Here is an 18,893-nt window from a genome sequence, read left to right on the forward strand (position 1 = left end):
TCCAGAATATATGTCCTCGATATATCTCCGAACTAAACTCCCGATTTCTTCCCACACATAATCTCTTGTCCTCAGTTGACCTCTTTCCTTCCTTAACTCTCGTATGTTTTTCATCCAATTGCCTTCAAGACTTTTTCTTAGCATCCCCCATACTCTGGAATTCCATGCCCCAAAATATTTGATTGTCTCCCACAGAACATTCAGACAGAACTTCAAAAGTCATCTCTTCAAGAAAGCTTACACCTTATAATGACCCTACTGCCACTTCAGTAATACTGAAGCTGCTGTATGCCCCAACCTACTGTCTCCTTCCCCATTACCCTGTAGACTGTAAGCCCAAGAGGGCAGGGTCCTATTCCCCTATGTACCAGTCTGTCATGTTATTTTGTTCATTGTAATTTAGATTTTGTATGTAAGTCCTATTTCAAAATTATGCATGGCAGAGCACATGTTCAGTCTGCCAGCACCATTGTAATCTATGGCCCTGTTGGCACATTCATCCAAATCCCATTTTGCGGGGGAGTTTGGACACTAATCCTGACAGGACCCATGAACGCAATGTGAAAGCACTGTTAGTGATGTATGCAGAGTCCACTATATACCCATAAAATGCAGTTTCAAACTATTTTCTCTGCCTCCTGCTTGTGATTCATTTCTCCCTTCAGCTTTTGCAGGGAAGAGCAATGTGAATCTCATAAATACATTGGACTTTCAGCACACTGCTAAAATGTAGCACCTTTTATTAAAATAATCAAATGATATATACCAATAGTATATCAACACAATCCATATAACAAACATGCAATATAGTTAACCACCAGGATATCAGCAATGTTGATGCGCAATCTAGGGGAACTCTGTTGTTATTGTTGAATATATTTTTATTGAAAAACAATAGACAAAGGTAACATACAAGGCAGCAAACATTATACACCCAGCTGTACAAGGATGCAGAATAAACAGTCTCGTATAAAACCGACCCATCTTCTGTGACAAGTGCTCGCGACGTTTCAATGGGTTGAATGTTGGTTTATATTCATGTGCACTACCATCTACCAGAATCAGACCAAGGGAAGGCATTATAGGTTGATAGACCTATCTATATAAACATGCATTATACATCTTACTTATATGCACTGGAACAGGCTTGAGAGTTGTCATTCCTCCCCAGATATCATCAGGCATCTTGGTAGTATAGATGGACCAGCATAAGCTGACAATAGTTACAGACATACACAACGACATCCTTACATGTATCAGCTCAGGTGTATTTCAGAAGAAGGATAAAAAGAGACAGAAAAGGAAGGGGAAAGAACACGAAGGAAATTAGGGTGGGACACTTAGGGGGTAATAGTAAAAAAAAAAAGGGGGGGGGGGGGGGGAAGCGGACACCAGTCCTCAGAGCCGACCTCTAAGAAGCCTCCTCGACCAGCTGAGATAGTCCGGTAGTTTCCTTGAACAAGATCCAAGGTTGCCACACGCGGATCACACGGGTGTTGTCCCCTTCCAATTCAGCCTTCAGTTCTTCCATACGGAAGATGTCTGCGAATTCCGACACCCATTCCGCCATAGTTGGCGGTATTGCCATGCGCCAATGGCGTGGGATTACCATGCGTGCCGCGGTAATACAAAACCGGAGGAGGCTCCGCTTCTAAGTGGATATGGGACCCGGGAGGATCGAGAGGATGGCAATTTGCGGGGAGGGGGTAACATATTCTCCAGAAATTTTATGATAAGTCAAGAACACCCTCTTCCAGAAGGGTCGTATAGCGGGGCACTGCCACCATATATGAAATAGTGTGCCTCTCTCAGTTCTACACCGCCAACAGGTGTCATCTACCGACGGAAAAATAGACTTTAGTCTGACGGGGGACAGATACCATCTGGTCAGTATCTTAAAATTTTTCTCCTGTGCGCCCCCAGCTGGGGACGTTTTGTGTGTGAAAAGGTAAGCTTTGTCAAGGTCCTCAGCAGAAAATTTACATCCCATCTCTTCTTCCCATGCCCGCATGTAACTCGGGACCGCTTCCGAATCCCCGCCGTGGAATTCCTTGTATAAGAGAGAAATCAGATGAGAGGGAGGGTCCTGCTGCTGTAGTAAATTTTCCAGTCGTGTCGTGGGGGGGCGAGAAGTGCGGTCACCTGTGTGTCTCCGGATAAACGACCTCAGCTGATTGGATTCCATCCAGGAGAGCGTCTTAGTGGGAAACTGTTCCCGTTAGGGTCTCCAAAGATGGAATATCTCCTCCCACCAAAACCTGACCCAGGCGTAAGTCAGTACTGATATGCCAACCCAAAAATTGGTCTCTAAAACAACCAGGAGGAAAATCTGGGTTACCAAAAATTGGTGCCAACGGGTTCAGGGCGCTAATCAATGTCTTTTTAATTTTCACGCGGTTCCAAAGCCGTAGGGTCTCTCGCGCCAGAAAGCCTGTGGATCCCTCAGAGTCATTTGCATTAAAGTCATAGCTTCGAATCCATAGGAGGTGTCGCAGAGGGATATTAAAGGATGTCTGTTCTAGATGAACCCATTGCTTAGAACGGTGGCCGAATTGCTAATCGAATAGACGTGCAAGTAAGGAGGCCCTATGGTAGAGTTTCAAGTCAGGGAGGCCCGCACCGCCTCTGGACTTCGGTGTTGTCAGAATGGTGTACTTTAAACGGGGCTTAGAAGTCTGCCAAATAAAGCGGGTCAATGCAGATCTAATGGTCTGGAAGAATGCCTTCGGCGGTACAATCAGGACCGCCTGGAACAGGTATAAAAACCTGGGAAGAACATCCATCTTAAACAAATTCATCCTGCCAAACCACGAGATATTCTTTCGTCTGTATTCTCTCAAACGTTTCAGAGTCGATTCTAGGAGGGGCAAATAGTTTAATTTGTAAAGGTCAGTCATGTCGGTAGGAATTTGAACACCCAAATATTGAATAGCTCCAGATTTCCAACGGAAGGGTAAATTCCCCATGATTCTCACAAGTTCTGCTTGTCCCAGGGATATGTTAAGAGCTTCGGTCTTCTGAAAATTAATTTTAAAATTGCTGACTGCTTCATATTTTTGAAACTCCACCATCATCGATGGGAGGGTAATGTGCGGCTGAGATACGTACAGTAGGAGATCATCTGCATATAGAGAGACCTTATAATGAGTGCAGTCCACCCATAGACCGTGCACACTGGGATTCCCTCTAATTGCCACCTCTAAATGTTCCATAACTACCGTGTATAATAGGGGCGACAGAGGACAGCCCTGTCGTATGCCATTCTCGATGTTTATAGAGTCTGACATTGCACCATTGACCCTAACCCTCGCCGAAGGGCCAGAATATAGAGCCACAATCCTATGTAGGAAACTGCTCCCTAGGCCTATCTGTCGTAAGGCCGAAAACATGAAGCCCCAGTGTACACGGTCAAAGGCCTTCTCCGCATCAATCGACAGCAAAGCCATCGGCTTGTGTTTTAATTTAGCATGTGCAGTCAAAATGAGGGTCTTGCCTATCCCATCTCTTGCTTCTCTCCCCCGCACAAACCCCACTTGGTCCGAATGTACAACTAAAGGTAGAAGGGGAGCTAATCGATTAGCTAGAATTTTCACGTAAAGTTTTACATCAACGTTAATAAGAGATATTGGGCGATAATTGGTCACTACCTTGGGATCCTTCCCTGGCTTCGGTATTACGGTAATGAACGCCTCTAAGGATTGTGGGACGAACGGGGAGTCGCCCGCGATGGAATTAAATACCAACGTCATAATGGGATTAAGTTGTTGCTCTCCAAACATCTTGTAAAAATGAGGGGAGAAACCGTCCGGACCCGGACTTTTACCAGCTGGGGTGTTCTGAATGACCTCGTCAACCTCTTCAGTTGTAAAATCAGTGTCCAATGGTGTCGTTAAGTCTGCAGTCAGTGTCGGGAGGGCGGTATCCTGTATGTAAGATTCTATTTGCGGTTGAAGGTCCAGGGGCGATTGAGGAGGGCTAATTCCGTTAATATTGTACAATGTATGATAATAACGTCGCAATATGTCAAGAATTTCCTTTGGATTCGACGTCGTCTGACCCCGTTGCCGTTGGAGGGATGGGATGTATGTGGTCTGACAGCATGGGTGTAGAAATCTAGCTAGTAGGCGTCCACATTTATTAGCTTGGCCGTATAGAATACTTTTAAAGCGAGTTCTATGATGACAAGATTTCTCATTTAGCAGGGATTTCAGGTCATCTCTGCATTTGATCAAGTCAGACTGCGTCCCTGCCCCCATATCGTTCTTATGTTTCGCCTCTAGGGATAGTATTTTTTCCGTGAGGTCCACAATTTCCTTATTTTTCATTTGTTTCAGGTGGGAGCCATGTTTAATTAGTACCCATCTAAGGACGCATTTAAGGGTTTCCCATTTAATAGGCATAGCAGTGGTATCGTGTGCGTGATCTTGTAAAAATGCTGCTATGGTTGCCCTAACGTCTGCCACACATGTAGGGTCTTTTAAAAGATTAACATTCAATCTCCATGCCCACTGGCGCATCACCGAGTCCAGAGGACTGATGTCCAAAAAGATTTGAGCGTGATCTGACCACAGGAAGCTTCCAATGGACGGTTTCGGGTCCCAAGTCAACGCACAGTGACTAAGGAGAAAAAAATCTATTCTGCCATATGAGTTATGTGGCGTGGAAAAGAACGTATAATCCTTCATGTTGGGGTTAAGAAGCCTCCAAACATCGGTGAGGCGCAGATCATGAAGGTCTCTTTTCAAAGAGGACAACTGACGAAGAGAGAGGATTTTGCCGTCGTGGAATCCATCGTCGGATTAAGAGTCAGGTTAAAGTCTCCCCCAAGTATAACAACCCCTTCAGCAAAGTCCGCCACTGTCTTCAAAAAAAGACCTAGTAGCTTGAATTTGGTCCCGGCTGGGGGCATACCGGCCAGCTATAGTATATGTTGTTGAAAAAATCTGGATCTTCAAGATCACGTACCTGCCCTCCGTATCAATTAGTGTGTCTAGTATGGTGTGTTGGAGGGATTTATGGAGTGATATAGACACACCTCGGGATCGTGAGTCCAGGTTGGCGCTATGGAACCAAGTCGTATAGTAGCGATCAGGGATATTAGGGACATGTCCAATCGTAAAATGGGTCTCCTGTTGGATCAATACATTTACTCTTTTCTTGTGCATACCATATAAAATTTGCGACCACTTCTGTGGTATATTAAAGCCCCTAACGTTCAAGGAGCCCAGTGTAATCTTTTGTGTGGCAGTCTTACCAGGCATTGTATTTGTAGTCTGGAATCGAGAAAATCAGGCTTCATTCCAAAGGATGGATCGGTCTCGGAGTCCGGTGCCCGCTGTGGAGAGGGAAAGAAACTAGTAGGGTGAGGGAAGTGTAAACAAAGAGAATAAACAGAGGATTAGAGAAAAAGCAGAAAATAGAGGTGAAATTAACGATGCGAGTTTGGATAGACACACTCCCACAGATATCGTGGAACCTAGTGGAGGTAAGTATTAGTTGCTGTGCGCCTCAGTGGCAAAACAGCACCTCCGGGGGGGAAGTGTATGACAAGAAGAGAAATGGAGATGCCGTCTCTTCCGGTCCTCAACCTCGTGATGATATAACAATCACATACCCCTAACGCAGGGAATCGAACATACAAAGATTATATATAACCTTAGCTAATAAACACATGAGTCATTAACATATCACTTATTGTAAATATCTTCAGTGCTATCAAAGCTGGTAATGTTAAAGATGTCACCACCTTTAAATCTGAAGCGACGTAAGCTTCCACGAATCATACCTTCTTTTAAAATAGAACACAACAAAGTGGAAATCTATTGAGACACCTGGAAGTGGTTAGGGTGGAAACCCAACTGTCTAAAAGTATGTGGAGGGGGAGAAAGGAAGGAAGGAGGAGAAGAAAAAGAGGAATCAACTGTTGGTAAAACTAATTTAAGCTTCAGTTCTGCATCGCTGGTAGAAATGATCCCCAATCCCCGTCCCCCACCAATCCAGACAATAACCCATCCCATATCAAAAAACTCAATAGTCAATCATCCTCTCTCTCTCCTGGATGAACGTGCCCATGTCCATTGAGCCGTCTTCCGGGTCGACGCTGCCGTTGAGGAGCCTGCCCCCTGCGAGGGTCATCCATTCTGTAAAATGATGGTAGGGGTGGCCAATCAGGGATGTCCACCTCAGATATATCCAGGGCGGCTGAGAATGCTGGGATTCCACTAGGATGGCTCAAACAATGTACTCTACCCCTCTTCTGAACCCGGAGGCAGAACGGAAACCCTCAGGTCTAGAGAAGGTCGTGCTGCCGCAACTTATCCAAGAGGGGACGAAGAGCTCTGCGCCTCTGCAAAGTCCATCTGGACAGATCTGGTAGGAGCTGTATGCGGGTGTCCAAGTGTTTTATGGGTCTTGCTCTCCTGGCTGCCCCCATGACCGCATCTTTAAGTTGGTATTTATGGACCCGGCATATCACATCCCTCCGTGGGTCCTGTTCACTAGGACGCGGGACCAGAGCCCTATGAGCACGGTCTAGCTCCAGTGGAGTATCTTGGGGCCTATCTAATACCGAGTTGAAGATGCCTCTCAAAGTGGTATTTAACTCCTGGGGGGGTATAGATTCGGGTAATCCCCGTATTCTTATGTTTCTGCGTCCCCTATTTTCGGAATCATCTAGCATCTCTGCTAGGGTCTGTAGCTGTCTAGCTTGAGCGGCCACGGCCGCCTCCTGAGCCTCCATTCTTTCATTCAGGGAAGTCAGAAGCTGATCATGGGATTCAACTTTCTCTCCGCATTGTTGAATGTCGTCCTTAAGTATGGAAAGTTCAGGTTTATAAGAAGATTCCAGGCGAACAATATATTATTCCATGTCTTGTTTTGTCGGTATGTCTTTTATTTTATTATATAATAAAGTGAAATCGGCTCCCATGGGTGCTGCAGATTGTCCCATAAAGGCAGGGGCAGAAGGACTGCATTGTGGTGTTAAGGATGCGGCTAGTTGGTGGGTAGGTGGAGGAGCTATGACAGGTGGCAGTTCAGCCTGATGGGCAGATATCATGTTGTGATTTGACTGCCCTCTCATTGTAGGGTCTGCTTCTCCCTGCACCGTAACACCACCCATGATAATAAGGTTGGCGTCAGGGGGAGTAATATTGCCTCTCTGGGTGCACGGCGCAGGGAACACCGGGGAACTCTCCTCAGGACCTGCACATGTCACGCCGGTGCAATGCTGCATCGGCTTGTCTGCGGGGTCTCTCCGTGAAGGACGGGCCTCCAGTGGCTCAGCGTTTTTTTTTGTTGGGAGAATGCCCCGTCTCCTGTGGAGCCTCCAAGATTGCCCCGTCAGATCCCGAAGGGGTCCCTTTGCGGTCCTCCCTCCTCTCAGACTGCTCCCCCACCTCCTGTACCTTGCCCCCCGCTGACGGAGTCTGCTGTCCTTTTCGCGCCGCATCCATCATGGCGCCTGCGGCCTTCTTTTTCCCCGCTCCTGTGAAGTAGCGGGAGATGTTATGAGGAGCCTTGTCGGATGCCGCGGGGCCGGTGGATTCGCTCCCTCTGCTTCTTCTGGTGGTCATCGGGGTAGAAGGCATCTGGAGAGGTCACTGATCAGGTTGGTTACCGGTGTAGGAGCGGGAGCTCTCCAGAACACGTCCTCACTCCTCGCCGGCCATGCCACGCCCCAACTCTGTTGTTATTACCAACCCTCAGATTTTATTCCAATGAATGTAGACTTTGCTGTTGTACATTTATAGAGTTTCAGGTGGGTTCAGTTCTCCCTTGTCTAAAATAAACTTGTATACCCTTGCTGGTACTTCTGGGCCCTATTCGTTATTACATTTTCACCTTTGTTCTGTAGTTTTGGGTGTTTTTCACCGGTTTTTAATTTGCACTTTTTTTTAAAGTTTTCTGTGTTCAACTGTTGTAGTATTTTTAATCTTAATCATTGGGGCTGGGTTTGGGGTTTACGGACAGTTTCGGCTGATTTATCAATCGTGACTTTTTAAAAAGTCATACATTTTTTACTTAAATGTACTCTAGTTGTTATTATTTATTATTATAGCGCCATTTATTCCATGGCGCTTTACATGTGAGGAGGGGTATACATAATACATACAAGTACAGTAATCTTAAACATTACAAGTCATGACTGGTACAGTTTGAGAGAGGATCCTGCCTGCGAGGGCTCACAATCTACAATGACCTCTTAACTGCCAAGAGCAAGCGACACTACTCTGTCCTCCTCCTCCTGGACCTGTCGGCTGCCTTTGACACAGTGGACCATTCCCTATTATTACAGACCCTCTCATCCCTCGGCATCACAGACTTGGCCCTCTCCTGGATCTCATCATACCTAACAGACCGGACATTCAGCGTCTCCCACTCACACACCACCTCCTCACCTCGCCCCCTATCTGTCGGAGTCCCACAAGGTTCAGTCCTAGGGCCCCTGCTGTTCTCTATTTACACCTTTGGCCTGGGACAGCTCATAGAATCTCATGGCTTTCAGTATCATCTTTATGCTGATGACACACAGATCTACATCTCTGGACCAGATATCACCTCCCTACTAACCAGAATCCCTCAATGTCTGTCCACTATTTCATCCTTCTTCTCCACTAGATATCTGAAACTCAACATGGACAAAACAGAATTCATCATCTTTCCCCCATCTCACGTGACCCACCCTACGAACCTATCAATTACAGTAAATGACTGCCCACTCTCCCCAGTCCCACAAGCTCGCTGCCACGGAGTAATCCTTGATGCTGATCTCTCCTTCAAACCACATATCCAAACCCTTTCCACTTCCTGCCGACTTCAACTCAAAAATATTTCACGCATCCGTTCATTCCTCACCCAAGAATCTGCAAAAACCCTAGTCCATGCCCTCATCATCTCTCGCCTTGACTACTGCAACCTCATGCTCTGCGGCCTCCCCTCAAACACTCTCGCACCCCTCCAATCTATTCTAAACTCTGCTGCCCGACTAATCCACCTGTCCCCCCGCTATTCCCCAGCTTCTCCCCTCTGTCAATCCCTTCACTGGCTCCCAATTGCCCAGAGACTCCATTACAAAACCCTAACCATGACATACAAAGCCATCCACAACTTGTCTCCTCCATACATCTGTGACCTCGTCTCCCGGTACTTTCCTGCACGCAACCTCCGATCCTCACAAGATCTCCTTCTCTACTCCCCTCTTATCTCCTCTTCCCACAATCGCATACAAGATTTCTCTCGCGCATCACCCCTACTCTGGAACTCTCTACCACAACATATCAGACTCTCACCTACCATCGAAACCTTCAAAAAGAGCCTGAAGACCCACCTCTTCCGACAAGCCTATAACCTGCAGTAACCACCGATCGACCAAACCGCTGCACGACCAGCTCTACCCTCGCCTACTGTATTATCACCCATCCCTTGAAGATTGTGAGCCCTCGCGGGCAGGGTCCTCTCTCCTCCTGTACCAGTTATGACTTGTATTGTTTAAGATTATTGTACTTGTTTTTATGTATACCCCCCTCACATGTAAAGCGCCATGGAATAAATGGCGCTATAACAATAAATAATAATAATAATAAAGGGATGGGTGAGGATACAGTAGGCGAGGGTAGAGCTGGTCGTGCAGCGGTTTCGTTGATCGGTGGTTACTGCAGGTTGTAGTCTTGTCGGAAGAGGTAGGTCTTCAGGTTCTTTTTGAAGGTTTCCATGGTAGGCGAGAGTCTGATATATTGTGGTAGAGCGTTCCAGAGTAGGGGGGATGCGTGGGAGAAATCTTGTATGCGATTGTGGGAAGAGGAGATAAGAGGGGAGTACAGAAGGAGATCTTGTGAGGATCGGAGGTCTCATGCAGGTAAGTACCAGGAGATGAGGTCACAGATGTAAGGAGGACTCAGGTTGTGGATGGCTTTGTATGTCATGGTTAGGGTTTTGAACTGGAGTCTTTGGGTAATGGAGAGCCGGTGCAGGGATTGACAGAGGGGAGAGGCCAGGGTATAGCAGGGGACAGGTGGATTAGTCGGGCAGCAGAATTTAGAATAGATTGGAGGGGTGCGAGAGAGTTAGAGGGGAGGCCACAGAGCAGGAGGTTGCAGTAGTCAAGGCGGGAGATGATGAGGGCATGGACTAGTGTTTTGGCAGATTCTTGGTTGAGGAATGTACGGATCCGTGAAATATTTTTGAGTTGAAGTCAGCAGAAAGTGGAAAGGGCTTGGATATGTGGTTTGAAAGAGAGCTCAGTGTCAATGATAACCCCGACGCAGCGAGCTTGTGGGACTGGAGAGAGTGGGCAGCCGTTTACTTTAATGGATAGGTCCGTTGTGGGGGGTCACGTGAGATGGGGGAAAGAGGATTACCGTAATTCTGTTTTGTCCATATTAAGTTTGAGAAATCTAGCAGAGAAGAAGGATGAAATGGCAGACAGACATTGAGTGTGATTCTGTTTAGTAGGGAGGTGATATCTGGTCCAGAGATATAGATCTGTGGGTCATCAGCATAGAGGTGATACTGAAAGCCATGAGATTCTATGAGATGTCCGAGACCAAAGGTGTAAATGGAGAAGAGCAGGGGCCCTAGGACTGAACCTTGTGGGACTCCGATAGATAAGGTGCGCAGTGAGGAGGTGGTGTGCGAGTGGGTGACGCTGAATGTCCGGTCTGTTAGGTATGACGCAATCCAAAATAGGGCCAAGTCTGTGATGCCAAGAGATTAGAGGGTCTGTAGTAATAGGGAATGGTCCACTGTGTCAAAGGCAGAGGACAGGTCCAGGAGGAGGAGGACAGAGAAATGTGGCTTGGCCTTGGCGGCTAATAGGTCATTGGTGACCTTAGTTAGGGCAGCTTCAGTGGAGTGGTGTGGACGGAAGCCAGATTGTAATCGGTCAAGGAGGGAGCAAGAAGAGAGGTGGGAGGACAGTTCAAGATGGACTTGTTGTTCCAGTAGTTTTGAGGCATAGGGGAGACGTGATATAGGGCGATAGCTAGATACAGAGGATGGGTCAAGAAAGGGCTTTTTGAGGATAGATGTGATTGAGGCATGTTTAAAGCTTGAGGGGAAAACTCCAGTTGTTAGTGATAGGTTGAAGAGGTGGGTTAGGGTTGGGATGAAAACTGTCCAGAGATGAGGTGAGAGGTGAGGTTTGGTATGAAGTGGGAAGGGATCGGGTCCCAGAGTGATTTTATGCATGTCGGAAATTTTTGTGCAAATTTTGCGACATTTTAACTGAAGATGACACCTGAAGTCCATCTCCTCTGAGCAAGACAGATATGAATTGCTTTTTCACAGTGGATGACAAGTTCGGGAGGCGGGGTATTGGAAGAAGGGTCTGATAAGTGGGGGAGAAAGCTGATTTCTCTCATAACGCACATTACAATGTTTCTTATCGCTTGTACTTGGTTTATGCAAAGTTTGTTGAAATTACAGTTCTGTTTTCATTAATTCACTTTCTCTAGTGATGATATTACAAAGATGCTTTTCTTTTAGGAGCACTTGATCCACGTTGCAAAATTTGTATTTTTATGGGAAAGACTGATCCAGATGCTCCTCGTCATAAACAGCAGACCATGATTTTGGTTCCAATGGATACACCTGGAGTGAAAATCCTGAGGCCTCTCACTGTCTATGGATTAGATGATGCTCCAGGTAAAAGATCTCAACCTAAAGAACTGTCTCCAGTTTACAGATACATGGCAAGAGATTGCCATGTTAGTACGGAAATATTTTTCTAACAGCTGTCCCATGAACAGAGTACATTTTAATAAAAAAAAATCTTGGATTAAAATATTTATAGCTTCATTGAGGGACACAGGTAACCATGGGTGTTTGCTGCTGTCCCTAGAAGGCTGACACTGGGCAAAAAAAGAGTTGGCTCCACACCAGCAGTGTACATCTACCGACTGGCACAAAGCTTGTCAGTTTTAGCTTGGTGTCAGTGGGAAGCAGACCCGGATCTGTTCCCAGATCCGATTTCTTCCTTAGGTCACCTTTTTGTGTGTCCTTACATTTTTTCCCTTTGTTTTTCAGATTCTTGTCTTCAGGGCAACAGGGTGTAACTTCTATCCCTCATTTCCCAGCTAAGAGACTGTGAGAGCAGTGTGATGCCATCCACATTGTACCCTCTCTGGTCTGCAAGGTAGTACCTTACGCCCTGACAATTCAAGTGTGTCTCAGGGCAGTTCGTGGCGGACAGTCCTTGCCTTTTCCCCACCTCAGCCCTCCCCTCAAAGGAATTTGAGGGAATCATTACCAGAGGGAGCACCGGGAAAAGCGCTTCCCTGGTATGAACAGTTGGATATCTGATATCCTTTTGGGTCCAATCTCCTCAGCAAATGAGCACATTTCCCGGCCGTGGATCAGCCAGTCTCATGCCTGTCTACCAACACTGATCTGTCACTCCTTGATGCTTCCTCTCTCAAGGACTCTACTGACAGATAGAAGCCCTAGCCAAGTCCGCCTTTGAGGCTGCGGGCGCTTCTCTCTGTCCCACCTTCGCTTCCATGTGGTTAGCCAAGTTGGTCTCTGCCTGGGCTAAACTCCTTCTTGAGGGCATCTTATCTGCGGCCTTGTCGGACGAACTGGCTGATCTTGCTGACCAGATTGCTCAAGCAGGAAAATATTTTGCTCGCCCCATCTCTTGACACTGCCAGCTGTTCTGCCAGCATCACTAGCAGTATTGTAGCCATGCGCAGAATACTCTGGCTCAACCTCCCCTTCCAGGGATCACGACTCTTTGGATCTAAGCTGGATCAGGTTATCTTGTACACCACAGGCTGTAAGAGAACCTATCTTCCCCAGTCTAGGCCTAAACACCCAACCACCAGGAGACATCCTCTTCAATTACGCTCCTTTCAACAGGTTTCCTCCCTCGGGACCTCCATTCAGCGAGACAGGTCTCCTGCCCATCAAGAGAGTTGGAAGCCGTCCTTCAAACTAGCCCCTTCATGGCGTCCAAAGGGTTGCTCTGCCAAGCCATCAGGATCCCAAACTAATAGATTCTCTTCTGCATGACAGATCGTCCCCACCTGGAAATACTATAAGGGTGGGGGTGCAGTCTTCTCTTTCGGGACGCGTGGCTCTCCATAATTGACGACACCTGGGTCAGGGAGATCGTTACCACAGCCTACAAGATAGAATTTTCTTTTCTCATGCAGACGTTTCTTCATGTCCCAGCCCAAGTCCCCTTTTTTTTTTTTTCCAGGCCTTCTCATCTCTCCTCCGGGTAGGGGTCATTGTACCCATTCCCTCTCAAGAACACTTCACAGGTTGCTATTACAACCTCTTCATGGTCCCAAAGAAGGACGGATCACTCCACCAGAGCCTGGATCTCAAACTACTAAACCATTGCACCGCCGTCCTTTCAGGATGGAATCCCTCCACTCGGTGATTGTCTCCTTGGAACCCGAGGAATTCCTTTGCTCAGTTGACATCCAGGATGCCTATCTCCACATTCCGATTTGCATTGCGCATCAAAGGTTTCACGGTCAGGGGTGCCCACTTCCAGTTTACAGCTCTTCCCTTCAAACTGGACTCTGCTTCCAGAGTGTTTACGAAGGTCATGGCGGCCGTCATGGCCATTCTTCGCTCCAAGGGGATAGTCCTTCCGAGACTGTTGCGAATGTCTTCAGATCACCGTAGACACCCTTATCCACCTAGACAGCTGGGCAGTCAACAAGGCAAATTTGTCTCTGATCTCGACTCAGCACCTAGTTTTCCTAGGCATGCTGTTCGATACTGCCTGCGGTAGAGTCCTTCTCCCAGAGGAGAAGGACTCAGCACTCCACCTGGGCCTTCGTTCACAAAGACACCCACCCCCCCACTCTCTTCGAATCTGCATGAGAGTACTATGAAAGATGATTACTGCAATGGAAGCTGTCCCTTTTGCACAGTTTCATACCAGTCTTCTCCAACTGGCCATCATGTCATTTGGGACAAAAGGATCACCCCATACTTTTGCCTCTCCAAGTGAGGCAGTCATTAAAATTGTGGAGTCTCTCCCCCTTCATTTGGCACAGAGATCATTCCTCCCTCTCAACTGTCAGGTTGTCACGACAGACGCCAGTCTCCTCGAATGGGAGTGGTCTTCCTTTGACACACAGTCCAGAGTTTCTGGAACTCTCAAGAAACCTCTCTTCCCTTCAACCTCCTGGAGATCAGAGCCATCTTCCTCTCCCTTCTCCACTGGCAGGACCTTCTAGCTTGCCGACCAGTTCGAATTCAATCTGACAATGCCACGACCGTGGCATACATAAACCACCAGGGAAAGACACTCAAAGTTAGTCATGTTAGAGCTCTTACGGATTCTGGCTTGGTGCAAGTGGCACGTGCCAGCAATATCAGCGATGCACATTCCAGGTGTGGACAACTGGGCCTCTAACTTTGCCAAATCATTAGGGCCTCTCCTCTGGCGAGTGGTACCTCAGCCTCTCTGTGTTCGAACAGATCTATCAGAGATGGGGCACTCCTGACATTGATCTGATGGCGTCTCGAACAAATCACAAGGTCCCTCGTTTCATGGCCGCCCTGGTCATTCCATGGTCTCCGTTTCATCTTCTGTACCTTTTTCCACCTCTTCACCTGATCCCCAGACTTGTGAAGAAGATCAAAACGGAAGGAGTTCCAGTCATCCTAGTGGTTCTAGACTGACCCAGAATAGCCTGGTATGCAGAGTTAGTCAACCTACTCGCAGATGTACCCTGGAAACTCCCGGACCTACCAGAACTACTCTCTCCCCTCTTCCACCAAAATTCTCGGTCTCTCAATTTAATGTCATGGCTGTTGAAGCTGCTGTCCTGTAGGAGGCAAGCTTCTTGTCCCAGGTCATACATGATCAAGGTGAGGAAATCCTCATCCTTACACATTTATCATCGCACTTCTATTGCTAGTGTGAAGACAGCCACACAGCTCCCATGTTTTTTTTTCCCTCCTATCCATCCTAGCGTTCTTATAATCAGGGCTAGAGTCCAGGTTATCTGTTAGTACCTTCAATGGCCAGGTCTGTTTCAACGGTTTTTGCCTCTCATCCCCAGGTCAAGACCTTCCTTCAGCGAGTTTCTTGCCTAGCGCCACCATATCATTCTCCCTTCAACCCATTCAAGACATTGCGTCCTCCATTCTCTCCTGGAAGGTTGCCTTATTGGTTGCGATCGCATATATCAGACGGGTCTCAAAATTAGCAGCCCTCTCATGCCGCTCTTCTCTCCTCATCCTCCACTAGGACAAGGTGTTCCTAATAACAGTTCCCTCATTCCTTCTCAAGGTAGTCTTCCCTTTCCATATAAACAAGGATATTGTCCTTCCTTCCTTTTGTCCATTTCCTGGAAAGGTCTCTCCAAAAGCTGGACCTTGTCAGAGTCTTACTTCTTTATCTATCAAGGACAGCATCCTTCAGACGTTCGGATCCCTTGCTTGTCATTCCCAAGGGTTGTCGTAAAGGACTCCCTGCATCCAGGTCTACTATCGCTCGCTGGATCCACTCAACTATAGTGGAGGCTAATCGAATTAAGGATAGACCACGCCCTCCAGGAGAGAGGACTTACTCCAGCAGCGTGGTGGGGGCCTTTTAGGTCATTCGCCACAAGGCGTCTGCAACCCAAATCTGCAAGGCCACTACCTCATCATCCCTTCAGTCATTTGCAAGAGTCTACAGGGTGCATGCCTACGCCTCAGCTGATGCTGGCCTAGATAGAAAGGTGCTGCAAGCAGTGGATATCCGTAACCCTACCTGATTTGGGTACTTTTATTCTGTCCCCTCCCTTGGATTGCTTTAGGACATTCTATGGTTACTTGTGTCCCCCAATGAAACGATAAAAAAAGGATTTTTGGTACTCACCGCAAAATCTTTCTTGGAGCCTTCATTGGGGACAAAGCACCCTCCCTTGTGCCTATGTTGGGCCTGTGAATAGTTATTTGTTGTTGCTTCTCCTACTGTTTTTTCATCAAACTGATGAGCTTTATGCCAGTCAGTGGGTTTACCCTGCTGAAGAGAAGCTAATCCTTTTTTTTTGCCTAGCATCAGCCTACTAGAGACAGTAGCATGCACCCATGGTCATCTGTCCCCGCCAATGAAGGCTCCAAGAAAGAGATTTTACGGCGAGTACCAAAAATTCTTCTGATCTATAACTGGATGTCTTTAAAAACAAATTCCCCTTTGCTGAGAGAATCTTATAAATGTGCCATTGCTATGTACTATAGTATGTAGTGTATGACCGTATAAGAACATGGTCTGATCATATCAAATCTCTTCGGCAAAGTAGGAAGGAAAGTAGAGTATACAGACAGTACGGCATCAGCCCGCAGATTCTGCTTTCTGTGAGGTAAAACATTTCCCTGTCTGTTTCAATATTTTACGTCAAAGAAATGTACAGTGAGTACGGAAAGTATTCAGAAACCTTTAAATTTTTCACTCTTTGTCTCATTGCAGCCATTTGGTAAATTCAAAAAAGTTCATTGTTATCTCATTAACCCCTTCACCCCCAAGGGTGGTTTGCACGTTCATGACCGGGTCAATTTTTACAATTCTGACCACTGTACCTTTATGAGGTCATAACTCTGGAATGCTTCCATGGATCCCGGTGATTCTGACATTGTTTTCTCGTGACATATTGTACTTCATGTTAGTGGTAAAATTTCATTCAAATAACTTGCATTTATTTGTGAAAAAAACGGAAATTTGGCAAACATTTTGAAAATTTTGCAATTTTCCAACTTTGAATTTTTATGCCCTTAAATCACAGAGATACGGCACACAAAAAACTTGATAACTAACATTTCCCACATGTTTACTTTACATCAGCACAATTTTGGAACCAAAATTTTTTTTTGTTAGGAAGTTATAAGGGTTAAAAGTTGACCAGCGATTTCTCATTTTTACAACACCATTTTATTTTTAGGACCACATCACATTTGAAGCCACTTTGAGGGGTCTATATGATAGAAAATACCCAAAAGTGACACCATTCTAAAAACTGCACCCCTTAAGGTGCTCAAAACCACATTCAAGAAGTTTATTAACCCTTTAGGTGCGTCAGAGGAATTCTTTTGAATATTTAAAAAGAAATGAACATCTAACTTTTTTTCACAAAAAAAATACTTCAGGTTCAATTTTTTTTATTTTACCAAGGGTAACAGGAGAAATTGGACTGCAAAAGTTATTGTGCAATTTGTCCTGAGTACGCTGATACCTGATTTGTGGGGGGGAACGACTGTTTCGGCGCATGGCAGAGCTCAGAATAGAAGGAGCGCCGTTTGACTTTTTCAATGCAAAATTGGCTGGAATTCAGATCGGACGCCATGTCACGTTTGGAGAGTCCCTGATGTACCTAAACAGTGGAAACCCCCTACAAGTGACCCCATTTTGGAAACTAGACCCCCCAAGGAACTTATCTAGATATGTGGTGAGAACTTTGAACCCACAAGGGCTTTACAGAAGTGTATATCGTACAGTGGTACAATTAAAAAATCATATTTTTTCCACAAAAATGATCTTTTCACCCCAATTTTTATTTTCCCAAGGGTAACAGGACCCTAAAAGTTATTGTGCAATTTGTCCTGAGTATGCTGATACCCCACATGTGGGGGTAAACCACTATTTGGGCGCATGGCAGAGCTCGGAAGGGAAGCAGCGCCATTTGACGTTTTTGGCTGGAATTGAGATCGGACATCATGTCGCGATTGGAAAACCCCTGATGTACCAAAACAGTGGAAACCCCCCACAAATGACACCATTTTGGAAACTAGACCCCCTAAGGAACTTATCTAGATGTGTGGTGAGCACTTTGAACCCCCCAGTGCTTCACAGAAGTTTATAACGCCCGGGCGTGAAAATAAAAAATTCGTATTTTTTCCACAAACATGATCTTTTAGTCACCATTTTTTTTATTTTCCCAAGGGTAACAGGAGAAATTGGACCCCAAAAGTTGTTGTCCAATTTGTCCTGAGTATGCTGATACCCCATATTTGGGAGAAAACTACTGTATGGGCACACGTCGGGGCGCGGAAGGGAAGTAGTGACGTTTTGGAATACAGACATTGATGGAATGGTCTGCGGGTGTCATGTTGCCTTTGGAGAGCCCCTAATGTACCTAAACAGTGGAAACCCCCCACAAATGACCCCATTTTGGACACTAGACCCCCCCACGGAACTTATCTAGATGTGTGGTGAGCACTTTGAACCCCCAAGTGCTTCACAGAAGTTTATAACGCTCGGACGTGAAAATAAAAAAATCATTTTTTTCCACAAAAATGATATTTTTGCCCCCAATTTTTTATTTTCCTAAGGGTAACAGGACAAATTGGACCCCAAAAATTGTTTTGCAATTTGTCCTGAGTAGGCTGATACCCTACATGTGGGGGTAAAACACTGTTTGGGCGCATGGCAGAGCTTGGAAGGGAAGGAGCACCATATGACTTTTTCAACTCAGAATTGGCTGGAATTGAGATCAGACGCAGTGTTGCATTTGGAGAGCCCCTGATGTGCCCAAACAGTGGAAACCCCCAATTCTAACTCCAACCCGAACCCCAACACACCCCTAACCCTAATCTCAGCCCTAACCCAAGCCCTAACCCAAGCCCTAACCCAAGCCCTAACCCAAGCCCTAACCCAAGCCCTAACCCAAGCCCTAACCCAAGCCCTAACCCAAGCCCTAACCCAAGCCCTAACCCAAGCCCTAACCCAAGCCCTAACCCAAGCCCTAACCCAAGCCCTAACCCAAGCCCTAGCCCAAGCCCTAGCCCAAGCCCTAGCCCAAGCCCTAGCCCAAGCCCTAGCCCTAACCCTAGCGGAAAAATGGAAATAAATAAAAAAAAATTTTATTTTATTATTTTTCCCTAACTAAGGGGGTGATAACGGGGGGTTTGATTTACTATTTATGGCGGTTTTTGTGTTTGGCAGCTGT

At 46.4% G+C, this 18,893-nt stretch overlaps 1 protein-coding gene across 5 annotated transcripts in view; it reads left to right on the forward strand.

Annotated features, from left to right (window-relative positions):
* ACAD10 (acyl-CoA dehydrogenase family member 10) overlaps nt 1-18,893 on the forward strand; it is a 122,223-nt gene that overhangs the window by 80,114 nt on the left and 23,216 nt on the right. For 3 of the 5 annotated variants that reach the window (XM_073565056.1, XM_073565127.1, XM_073565080.1), the window contains exon 17: nt 11,485-11,643. In XM_073565056.1, the coding sequence (XP_073421157.1) occupies nt 11,485-11,643 (159 nt within the window). Of the gene's footprint in view, nt 1-11,484; nt 11,644-16,248; nt 16,314-18,893 lie in introns of all 5 variants that reach the window. The other 2 variants (XR_012227960.1, XM_073565163.1) reach the window with 2 other exon arrangements.

This window comes from Dendrobates tinctorius, unplaced genomic scaffold (genome assembly GCF_039654945.1).
Source record: "Dendrobates tinctorius isolate UK_male_01 unplaced genomic scaffold, ASM3965494v1 ptg000003l, whole genome shotgun sequence".
Taxonomy (NCBI): Eukaryota; Metazoa; Chordata; class Amphibia; order Anura; family Dendrobatidae; genus Dendrobates; species Dendrobates tinctorius.